At 39.1% G+C, this 12,188-nt stretch overlaps 1 protein-coding gene across 4 annotated transcripts in view; it reads right to left on the reverse strand.

Annotated features, from left to right (window-relative positions):
- Positions 1-2,505: 2,505 nt before the first annotated feature.
- The window catches only part of POC1B (POC1 centriolar protein B), a 103,544-nt gene continuing 93,861 nt past the window's right edge, over positions 2,506-12,188 (reverse strand). For all 4 annotated transcript variants that reach the window (XM_006774744.2, XM_015571139.1, XM_015571138.1 and 1 more), the window contains 2 exons: positions 8,041-8,259; positions 2,506-4,017 (listed from right to left, as the gene is read on the reverse strand). In XM_006774744.2, the coding sequence (XP_006774807.1) occupies positions 3,913-4,017; positions 8,041-8,259 (324 nt within the window). In that variant the 3' untranslated portion in view covers positions 2,506-3,912. The remainder of the gene's footprint in view (positions 4,018-8,040; positions 8,260-12,188) is intronic.

Consider the following 12,188-nt stretch of genomic DNA (forward strand, 5'->3'; position numbering starts at 1 on the left):
GTGTATAAAAGCCTAATCTCCTAATAGATTTATTATTGTTGTTGAACTTTTAAAAATAAAATACTAACTTTGGATTAAGTACCATGCTTTCATTTGTTACCACTGTCGGTGTAAGAATTTCCAAACTTGTAGAGCATTTTTATGAGTTTGAGTCAAAGCTGATGACATGCAAGAGAGCAAGATCTCAAATGCTCTGGAGAATAAGTTTTGCAGTTTCCTTCATGCAAAATTTGAAATTAAAGAGGGAATGTAAGGCAGATTGCATGAGGGTGGGGGAAAGCAAGACCAGGATTGGATTATAAGAAGAAAGGTCGGAAAGGGGCCATTTCAAAGGTGTTTTAACCTAGATGCACAGAAACAATGGACAGGGCTTGCTTAAGGCAAAGACAAGGTGTTTTCTTTTTTTAAAACAAGGTTAAAAGAAAGTGCACTTTAATATATTTTTTATTGATTTTTAGAGAGAGAGGAAGGGAGTCGGAGAGAGCAATGATGAGAGAGAATCATTGATTGGCTGCCTCCTGCATGCCCTCTTACTGGGGATTGAGGCCACAACTTGGGCATGTGCACACCTGACCAGGAATCGAACTGGCGACCACTTTGGTTCCTGGGTTGATGCTCAACCACTGAGCAACACTGGCTGGGCAAAGACAAGCTTTTTAATAAAGAAGTTATATGCCTATGACTATCCACCAAAACCTGTGCAGTTAGTAATTTATCAACAGATCATTCTATGAGGTCACTTTGCACAGAATCCCCGTTTTTTTGTCCACACCACTTAATATTATTCTTTGTATCTTTTCCATCGTTAGAGTTGAAATCATATTATTTAGAAATGCAGTCCAGTAAAACAAAAATGATTAATAGTAATAATAGCTACATTTATTGAGTACTTAACTCTTACTGAACTTGTGCTAATCACAATTCACATTATTGTTTTCACCTAATTTCTGCTTTGTATCTTTCCTGAAAATCACACTACTACAGAAAAGCAAAGCTGGAATTTGCACTCAAGATCTATAAAACAAATAGCAGGCCAGAACAATGCCCATTCAGCCCCCACATCAAACATCTAAAATTTACATCTAAATTTAGATCTAAAGCATCTAATGTAGACATGTCACGTCCTCTAGTCCACTCAGTCTAGTTTTTACTGCTTTTGGCTCTAAGTGAAGTGGAGAGCAATATTTTAAAGCCCCTTGAATAAGTGAAAATCCTCACTTATGCAACAATTTGTTTAGCTTTTCCTATGGGTGATGCAAGGTGTGAGGTGGGGAATCTAACGATGACAGTTAGGTGACAGCTGTTTGAGGTCACATCGCAGTGGGAGAGGCCGAACTGTGTTCTACGTCAATCTGTTGTACCCGGTCCGCAGGGAGTGGACGGAGGGTTATTGTTGCACACGTGGCCCTTGGGAGAGCCTGCTGGAAAGGCAGTCTGTGAGCGGCCGCGGTGAGCAGGCTGGAGTGTTGTGAGGGATACCCGAGCACAGAGCGTTCGGGCAGAGGAAACGGCAAGCACAAATGCCCTCAGATGGGAGCTTATTTGCTTCTTCAAATGGAAGCAAAGAGGCCACTATGGCCAGAGGTCGGTGAGGGAGTGAGGGTGACTCAAGGGGGAGCGGTGCAGGTCCAAGAGGAGTTGGAAAGGGAGCACATCATGTACAACGTTCTGGGCTTTTATGATGGAAAGACCTGAAGGGTTTGGGGGCAAAGAGCCATGGTTTTAATTCGGGTTTTCAAGAACCACTCTGGCCAGCTGTACAAGGTGACAGGAGGGAAACCAGCTGGAAGGTAACTGCAGTCGTTTAGGTAAGAGGTGATGGTGGGTGATGTAGGTGGTGAGATGTGGGTGGGTTTTCAACTGTTCTGACAAGATGGGCTGAAGGACTGGAGTGTGGGGCGAGAGAAGAGTAGAGGATGACTCATTTCCAGGTCTTCAGCCTGAGCACCCGGAAGGGGGGTTGCCACTTATTGAGATGGGACGACTAGAGAGGAACTGGCTGGGGGTATGTGGGCAGCAGAGTTTAGTTTTGGACATATTTAGAGATGCCTACTCATCTTCTAAGTGGAGATGTTCATCAGGCAGCTGAATATACAAGTCAGAAAAGATGAGAGGCTGGAATCCAGTAAACACCAAGGAGAATCTGCAAAAGCTTAAAAAATGACTCTCTTGAAAAAGATTCAAGGCATTTTACTCATAAAGGCCTGTGATGACGGTGAAATATGTGGCAACATCATGCTGTAAGCAGTGGCTATAGCTAGATCAATGGTTTCTAAAGTGTGGGCTTCAGGCCAACAAACATCTGCCTCACCCGTGAGCTTCTTAGAGATGCACGTTATTGGCCCCAGCGACCTACTGAATCATCAACTCTGGGAATGTGGCCCAGGAAACCGTTTTGACAGGTTTTCCAGGAGGCTGTTATGCACATTAAAATGGCATCAGCAAGATAATAACAAGTTTAGTATTTCCAGGTTTCAATCATTAAAAAAAAAGAAAGGAACAACATTTTTTATGGGTAAAATGTCTTTATTGTTTGAAGCATAAAAAAGAGTGAACAAAGCCAGTATGACATTTCATTTCTTAGTCTTCTCAATGAGCTTATAAAAATACTTGCCACTTAGTCTATAGACTCTTGAAAATGTCTAGAAGTTTATATATGATATAAAAAGGCACTTAAAACATGAGATAATAAAAAACCACCTCACTGATACAACTGAAGTTGCTTTGAGAAAAATTTCTACATATAGACAGACTCCTACATAAATAGGACTTCATTTTTTCTTGTTTTCCAACACATACATAGCGTTTTCCCCATGTTGCCTACAGACCATCTTCTCACACCTTCTTTGTCCTTGATATAGGTTAACAGAAAAGCAAGCTAAAATTCATGTTGCTTTTTTTTCCAATTTAATCTCTTATTTAGCTTAAGCTAAAACAAAATTCTTAACTTGTAACAAAGATCTTTTAGCACACCTGGCTCATTTTCATTTAGTTTCAAATCACAATTCATTTAACTGTGATGATGTGAATGTATTTTTTAAAGTACCTATTATTCAGCTGACAAAATCATACTAAGCAACATTTCTGAAGCATGTGAACATACATGGTGTGTATCTGTAAGTATTGCTGCTGCATCATTCTGGCTTTTGAGCTGAATGAAATCACAGTAACATAATCTTTGTAAACTGGGATTACAAGTTAAAATACAACTCAAATCATTCACTGCATTCAGCTATGAAAGAAAGATGTGTGCTTCACCACATATTTTTAACTTCATTTTCTTTCAGGTTGGTCAAAGATAAACAATATAAAACATACATTAAATAAAAGCCCACTGACCTATGTCATACATGTACTGTTGCTAATTAAAATAAGTGTACTCTTGCTGTGGAAATTCTGTATTTTGGAAATATTTATACAGTCATCTTTTCAAGGTATTGGTAAGAAAGGATAAATGTTTTCTTTGAACATATAGGATGCTATTTTAGAGGTGAGTTATTTCACCCTAATAGTGCTCACTAAAAAAATACATTAATTGCTTTAAGGAATTGCATGAACATGGTTAATCTGAAATGATTTAACAATGCAACCCAAAGATTTGGTTACTTTTCTGGTGGAGTTTAGACTACAAATGAAAATGGACATTTAGAATAATATGGGGAAAATACAGAGCCACTTGAATGCGTATCACTTTATTACTGCAACCATAAACGGTAATGATTTGAAACAGTCCTTGACATTGATTTGTGAATTTAAGTTCATCATTTATTATGCCTTTTCTTCTGTTGCTCACTCTTGTAAGAAATGCCATGATGATTAGCGCATGGTTGTGTCCCATGGAGACTCCTGCACTGCCTTCCTGAGTATGTACACATGCGCTCATTCAACGTGCCTCTGCTCACACTTTTTTATTTACATTTTGTGTTGCATGGCGTTGCAAAGCCTTTGCTGATTTTCAAGGCAGTCTTTCAGTTTATCCTCTGTCAAAGTCAATCGCTGCTCCAAGATTGAAACAGTCTGCAAAAAGAACAAAATAATCAATGATGATGAGGACAATAATGATAATCTCTGCAGAGGAGATTCTTTTAGAACTAGAATGCCTACCCTTTCGCCAGGAAGTTGGCTCAAAAATGGGCCCCAGAACTTGCTCTGCCTCTGGCTCTCCTCCAGGACAAAGCACTGTCAAGTAGTTTGAAGAAAAAAACAAAAACTGATGCATTTGAGGAAAAACAGAAAAGATCCTCCAAAGCATCGATGCCAGGAAAGAGGCCACATGCGGAGATCTAAGTGGTACGGGGAGTGGGTGGGAGTACAATGTCACATGCCTAGCCCAGGTGCTACTTTTAATGCCATCACTGGTCATTCTATCGCAGTCAATGATAGATCATATCTACACCACCTTAGATAGCTGACTACCTAGTTTACTTTGAAAAAACCATAATGATTGCCTCTAGTTCTCATGCCCCAAAGATGATAATAGCACTTCAAAGGGTTGTTAGGAAGACTGAATGAAATGATGCATCAAAAATGCCTCAGCTAGTGCCTGGCATACAGGAAATGATGAATCTTAGCTACTCTAACCCCTTCAGCTAATAAATAAGTATATGACTACACACACACACAATGACTACTCTTAAATTTGGGAAATCTAATTTTTTTGTGATACTGACTTCAGTCTTTTACATCTTTTAAAACAACTTTTATTGTAAAACTAGAGGCCCAGTGCATGAAATTTGTGCACTTGGGGGGGGGGGCGTCCTTCAGCCGGATCTGTACATTCTCACAGTCTGGGAGCCCTTGGGGGATGTCTGACTGATGGCTTAGGCCCACTCCCCATGGGGAGTGGGGAGTAGGACTAAGCCATCAGTTGGACATCCTTAGTGCTGCCACGGAGGATGGAGAGGCTCTTGCCACCACTGCTGCGCCATCCGTGAGCCCGGCTCAGGGCTTCTGGCTGAGTGGCGCTCCCCCGTGGGAGTGCACTCACCACCAGGGGGCAGCTCCTGCATTGAGCATCTGCCCCCTGGTGGTCAGTACACCTCATAGCAACCAGTTGTACGGCCGTTTGGTCAATTTGCATATTGGCCTTTTATTATACAGGATAAAACAGATTCAGGAAGCTGCATAAAGCATGTGTTACAATAAATTCTCATGAGAAAAACACTCTTCTAATCAGCACCCAGGTCTAGCACTAGAACTCTGTCAGCCACCCAGGTGCCTTTCCAGGTATCTGTCAGAATCACTACTCCTGCCTACCCTCTTAACAGTTACTATCCTGACCATTACAGTATTACTTCATTTTATTTCTTTACCATTTTGACTTTTGGGTGTATATCCCTAGACACTTTAATTTTGCCCTACCCATTATTTTCAAGAGTTGATATGCATTTCATCTTTTATTAATCAACTAGAGGCCTGGTGTATGAATTCATGCACAGGTGGGGTCTGGCCAGTCCACCCCAATCAGGGTGGAGGGACTGATCAGGGCCCTGCCTGGTCTAACTCCTGGTCGAGGGGACAATTTGCATATTATATAGGATAGGCTGCTATCCCTTCCCCTCCTTTTCTTTACAAGTTGTTTTCTGTCAGGCTCAGGCCATGTGAAGGCAGAGTTCCCACCAGCCTGGACTTTAGGAATGGAATACCCAGGTCCAGCACAGTCTGCTCTTCTACCCTCCTTATCTTTGGTCATTTGGCAGTTGGACTCAAAGGCTGAGAAGACTTAGGCTAGATCCCTTGGTAAGACTATAAGTGGTAGTCTGTTCTTTCATTAGAAGGCACATTACTAAGGTTTGGTTGTTTCTCTTTTCATAATGTTAGTAACTACTCAATGCTGAGAGCTCTTTAATTCTTGGGAGTTGTAAATGACGATATTCTAATTCCATCTTTAAAAATATATTAGTTGCCGTAACCGGTTTGGCTCAGTGGACAGAGTGTCGGCCTGTGGACTGAAAGGTCCCAGGTTCGATTCTGGTCAAGGGCATGTACCTTGGTTGTGGGCACATCCCCAGTAGGAGGTGTGCAGGAGGCAGCTGATAGATGTTTCTCTCTCATCGATGTTTCTAACTCTCTATCTCTCTCCGTTCCTCTCTGTAAGATCAATAAAATATATTTTTTAAAAAGATAAAAATATATTAATTAGGATAATTTATAAATACGAGGCATTTTCCTCATCTACTATTTGGTTATGCAGTGGTAGAGTTCATAGGGCAAAGGCTGGGTAAATGCTTGGTTATTTCAGCAGCAAGTTTCAAGATAATGAATTAGTGCCCTATCATCCTTTGAAGGTAACCAATTTTTAAAACTGTCATTATTAATAACTTTTGCTTTCATATTTGATACTACAGATCATGACAAGTTAAAAATAACAGTGATGCTGGTAATATATTCTGCTATTTCTTGAGTGCCTACTGAGTCAAGCATTTTATCAGATACTTTACATACATTTTCACATTTCCACATGCTAAAGCTGTTAAAAATATTATCAACACCTTTAACAATAGACTCCATTTATCTACCATCTAAACATAATTTCATTTTAATTTATTTCTAATTATAGTTCAGTAAAGATAGCTAGTAACACTGCAGCTGAGTTAGAAGTCCAGTCATCTGTAAATAAAGTGAATCAGAACATGTTTGTGTTACTTGGTACTGGCCCACAGATTCACTGTTCGTGTTTTGCAAGTGTGCTGTGCCTGCTTTTAACCACTTTCATACGTAAAAGCCAGCCAGCTCTTCAAAATTGAAGATAAAAAAATCATACAGATATTCAATAAAGCTGAAAGTGAATCATTTATCTGTGAATCAGGCCAAAGGAAGTAGAAATGGACTGTGAAGCTGAAAGAGTGGAGAATGAAAGGATTCACGTGGGAGAGATGCTAAGGACTCCACCCTGCACGCAAGAGGGCAGCTGAGGCCGTCGTGGCAGTGTGGGAACAAGCCCCAGCCGGACGGACTCTGCATGGAGCTGAATGTTTTTACTCTGTAGTTAGTGGCTCTAAACCCTGGCTATCATACAAAATCATATGGGGTGATTGAAAGACCTTATCCTAGACCAATGTAAATGAGTTCTCTGAAGATGAGAATAGGACATCTGAATGCTTAGGAACTACCCAGGTGATTATAATGTACAGACAGGGCTGAGAACAGAATTAGATTATGTCTATGTAAGACCTATTACAACTTAAAATATTTATTCTGGAAAAGTAATTGACATCTCTAGATCACATTAAAGCCTCCTTTCTTATAACTGTGACAAGTCCGCTTTGATGAATACTGGTATTCTTAGTCTATGTATCAAAGAGGAACTACAGAAAACTTCTTCACAGGAAACACTGAATCAGCAAAGCTGGAAGAGAAACCTTTGGTGGTTTCCACACAACACTCCCCTTAAATGATGTCTATATCTCCTGACCAAGAGCTGGAAGACCTTGGGTATATTAACATCCATGGTGTCCCTTCTTCGCAAAGGTAAACGGGTAAGATTCTAAAATGGGAATGCAAACCCCATCACCTGCAGAAGAACTCAGCATCAATGCAAGCAGCTCCGGAAATAGGGGATAGCAAGAATATCCTCAGAGTGAAGAACTGTAAACACTGCCAATAGTTCTTTCTAACCAGAAATAATTAATCCCAATACATTTGTCTTATGGCCCTAAATATGCCACTGAAAATGTCCTAATCTGAACATATCAAAACTTCTACTGCCCAGATCAAAATGCTGCCACCTCTACTCTTCATAGTCTCTACTGCTCCCTTCTGGCCCCTGGAAGCAAGATACAGGAGAGAGAGAGGAGAGGGAGAGAAGACGAGAGAGAGAGAGAGAGAGAGAGAGAGAGAGAGAGAGAGAGATGCTCTGACTTTATCTCCACAAGATCTTGCTAGAGCAGCTCAGCAGAGCGTTCCTTGTTATACTGACTGCCACCTGGAGCTTGCCTTTCTAAGAAAAAAGAATTTTCCCCTACTCTGCTAATTCTACAGCTTGCTGTAACCAGGATGTTCCTCATCTCTTGCCCTCCAGTACAAAGCATAGCAATTCACCTGTGTCAAAACATTGAGCTGTTCCATAATATGCTCTAAAGCTTCAGTCACAGCGAGTGGTATGCTTCTTTGACTCTCAGAAGGGAGGTCGCTCATGTCTTCTGATTTCTTTTTCAAGGTTGTTCGTGGGTATTCTGTTGACATTAAAGAAGGATTCAAGAAATACTTGCAGAGCTCTTCATCCTTGTCTGGTAGAGTCCTAACAACAGTGTCCGTTGTCTTTGACATCATAGAGAGAAGAGAAACTGTTACATTACCCAAACTTTAAAATGATATATACGTAAAAGTATTCAATATTCTCCTAAACGCCCAGCTTTCCTTTAATTGTTTATCTTTAACTATGACAAAGTATGGAAATTACAATTATAACAAGGAAATAAAGCTAAAAATAAACACAGAAAATTCACAATTTTCCTTGATTCTTTTTTCAATGGACTGCATTTTGCATGTATTTGTCTGAGGGATTAGCTATTCCATCATTAAAAGATTGTTAGATGCCCTCTAATCCTTAATCAAATATCACATTCATTAAGGTGAGTATTATTTTTAAAAAGTGGAAAATAGCAAGTATTGGTGAGGATGTGGAGAAATTGGAACTTTCATGTATTGCTGGTGTGAATATAAAATACTGCAGTTCCTGTAAAAACAGTTTCACTGTTCCTCGCAAAGTTAAGCATAGAATTACCATATGATCAATTCCACTTCTAGGTTTATATCTAAAATAATTGAAAGCAGGAACTTGAACAGATATTTGTACACTAATGTGAATAATATCATTATTCAAAATAGCCAAAGATGGAGACAACCCAATATCCATCATCAGATAAATGTATAAACAACAGACTACTACTTAGCCATAAACATAAATGGAATTCTGATATATGCTACAACATGGATGAATCTTAAGAACATTATTCTAAGTGAAATAAGCCAGGACAAAAGAAAATACTGTATAATTCTACATACATGTGGTACCTAGAATAAGCAAATCGAGAGACAGAAAGTAGAGTAGAGGTTACTATGAGCTGGGAGGAGGGAAATGTGGAGTTATGTACCTATTGTTTAATGGGTACAGAGTTTCTGTTTGGAATGATGAAAACGTTCTTAAAATAGATACTGGGAATGGTTATATAGCATTGTGAATACTTAATGCCAGTGAGTTATACTTAGAAATGGTTAAAATGATAAGTTTTATGTTATGTATATTTTACCACAATAAAATACACAGAAAAAAACCCTCAAAATATGTCAGTGAGCAATCTGCAAATACAATTAAGAAAACAATTCCACTTACAATAGCATAAAAAAGTACTTAGAAATAAATTTAATAAAAGAAGTACAAGACTTGTATACTGAAAATTATAAACCATCATTGAAAGAAACTAAGATCTAAAGAAATGGAAAGACATCCCATATTTCATGTTCATAGACCACAAGACTTAGTATTGTTAAAATGGCAATACTCCCCAAATTAATATATACAGATTCAATCCAATCCTTATCAGAATCCCAGCTGCCTTTCTAAAAGAAATTGGCAAACTGATCTTAAAATTTATATGGCAATGCAAGGTTCCCAGAATAGCCACCATAGAACCAAATAACAAAGTTAGAGAACTCATACTTCCTAATTTCAAAACTTACTACAAAAGTACAGTATTCAAGACAGTGTGGCACTGGCATAAAAATAGACATAGAGATCAATGGATTACAATTCAGAATCTAAAAATAAAACCTTCCATTTACAGTCATTTGATTTTTGACAAAGGTGCCAGAAAATTTAATGGGACAAACGTTGTCTTTTCAACAAATGGTGCTGGGAAAAGAATGGATTTGGGCCCTTATCTCACATCATATACAAAGTTAACTCATTCACAAAATTAACTCATTTATCCATGTAATACAATGGATCATAGACTTATATATAAGGAAAAAACTATAAAAGTATTAAAAGAAAACACAGAAGTAAAATTTTCTAACCTTAGAGTACATAGAGCAGCGGTTCTCAACCTGTGGGTCTCGACCCCTTTGGGGGTTGGACGACCCTTTCACAGGGGTCGCCTAAGACCATCAGAAAACACATATATAATTACATATTGTTTTTGTGATTAATCACTATGCTTTAATTATGTTCAACTTGAAACAATGAAAATACATCCTGCATATCAGATATTTACATTACGATTCATAACAGTAGCAAAATTACAGTTATGAAGTAGCAACGAAAATAATTTTATGGTTGGGAGTCACCACAACATGAGGAACTGTATTAAAGGGTCGTGGCATTAGGAAGGTTGAGAACCACTGCTATAGAGCTTACCATATATGCAGGTGAACTATTTCAATTGCTTTACACATCTTAACTGGTTTAATCCTCACAATAATCCTATCAGGAAGGTTCTACTATTATTCCCACTTCATAAATGAGAAAACAGAGATACAGATTAAATCATTTATTCAAGGGCACACACACACAGGCAGGGAAGGCATAGGAAACAACTAATCTAAGAGATGCTAGGACTCTGGGTACTGTAACTTTGGGATCACACCACTGTTCCCCATGATCCTTCTAATCATTTTTTTAGAAAGTAAAAACTTTCAAGTTTCTCTCTCTCATAATCTTATTAATTCACCATTTGTTGACAACAATAAAAACGAAGTCAAAATCCACATTCAGAATTCAAGCTTATTTATAAAATATGTATAAAATGCATTTGAGTATGTCTACTTAGCCATGTGCATCTACTCAGGGTCTTCTAGTCTGTTCACTCAATGGACATTTCTGGAGCTGGTTCCGTGCCAGGCACTGTTCTGAGTGGCGAGGACCTAACAGTGGGCAGCACAACCCTAGACCCTGCTCCCCCGAAGTATAGCTTCTGGTGCCTTCAGTCTTTTGTATCTTTTCTTCCTCAGAGATTTATTAACTTATATTTTTGTTTTATTGTCTAGCAGGCTATATTTACCTCTAAAGTTCATCCTGGTCTCTTAGAAGTTATGCTTTGTACTCCCAAATTTTCCACATCTGTGATATGCCTGAAATGTTAGAGGGTGAACCTAAAATATCTGTGAGAGAATGCCTTTTTAGGGGATGAAGCACTCATTAAAACCCACACCCCAAAACAATCCCATTACTATCACTTGCAATTACTCAGCTCCACATGGGAAAGAAAAGCTAACATTGTCCTTAAAATGTCCAGAAGCAGAATCTCATCAAGCACAGATCATGAAAACACAAGTTACCCTAAAGGATTTTAGATGCTTCTCATCAGACATACTCAGAAGCACCCATGACCTCTACCTATTCATTCTCTGAGCTAAAGGAACCAGGAAATAACATACAGCACCTACTTACCTGCCCAGCTATTGGCTAGGGGCAAAGACTGAAACAGCAGCAGGTTTAAATATAGCGCAGAATATACAAAGGATTCGCCAAGAAGCCCTGCCTCACTATCACTGTCCGCATTCTTGATCCCAGCAGCCACTTCACTGCTTGTGAACAATGCCGGGATAGCCATGCACAACCATCCCCAAAACAAACAATTCTTCTCTGCCTGCACTGGCCTTCTCTGCCTTCCTAGCACGACTGCATCTTTTTGTTCGCTCCATATCAGCATGATTGTCTGACCCCCTCTTGAAGCCTTTCCCTTCTCTACCACGACATCCTGATGCTTCTGCCAGAGCTGATCAGAGTTTGTGTTTATATATTTGTTCCTTGTCTTACTGTCTCCTTCACTAGACTGAGCTACACCTACTCTTCTCAACACTGCATCCTCTGGACTTAGCAGGAACTTGAATATTTTTTAATATGTTAGCCACTAACATGCAGATTTTACTACCACTCTCACATATGAAAACCAAACTATAACCAAGACAGTCTTTCTTTACACAATCACAACATACCTAAGTATGTGCACATATGGCTGCAAATATAGTCGGGTTGTAGTAGCAGCTGCAGCTGTTCCTGGGAAAACCCTCAATCTAATTAACAATAAGCTATTAAACTCTGTGGTTTGCAGTTAGTGAAGGAAGGGCAAAAAGAAGATTTAAGATCACAGTCTAAACTTCAATACACCTTAATAGTGGTTTTCTTGCTGTGACCAACAACAAATACATTAATATCTTATGACATATGGAGTTGAAAAAAGGGGAAA

This window comes from Myotis davidii, unplaced genomic scaffold (genome assembly GCF_000327345.1).
Source record: "Myotis davidii unplaced genomic scaffold, ASM32734v1 scaffold108, whole genome shotgun sequence".
In the NCBI taxonomy this organism is placed as follows: Eukaryota; Metazoa; Chordata; class Mammalia; order Chiroptera; family Vespertilionidae; genus Myotis; species Myotis davidii.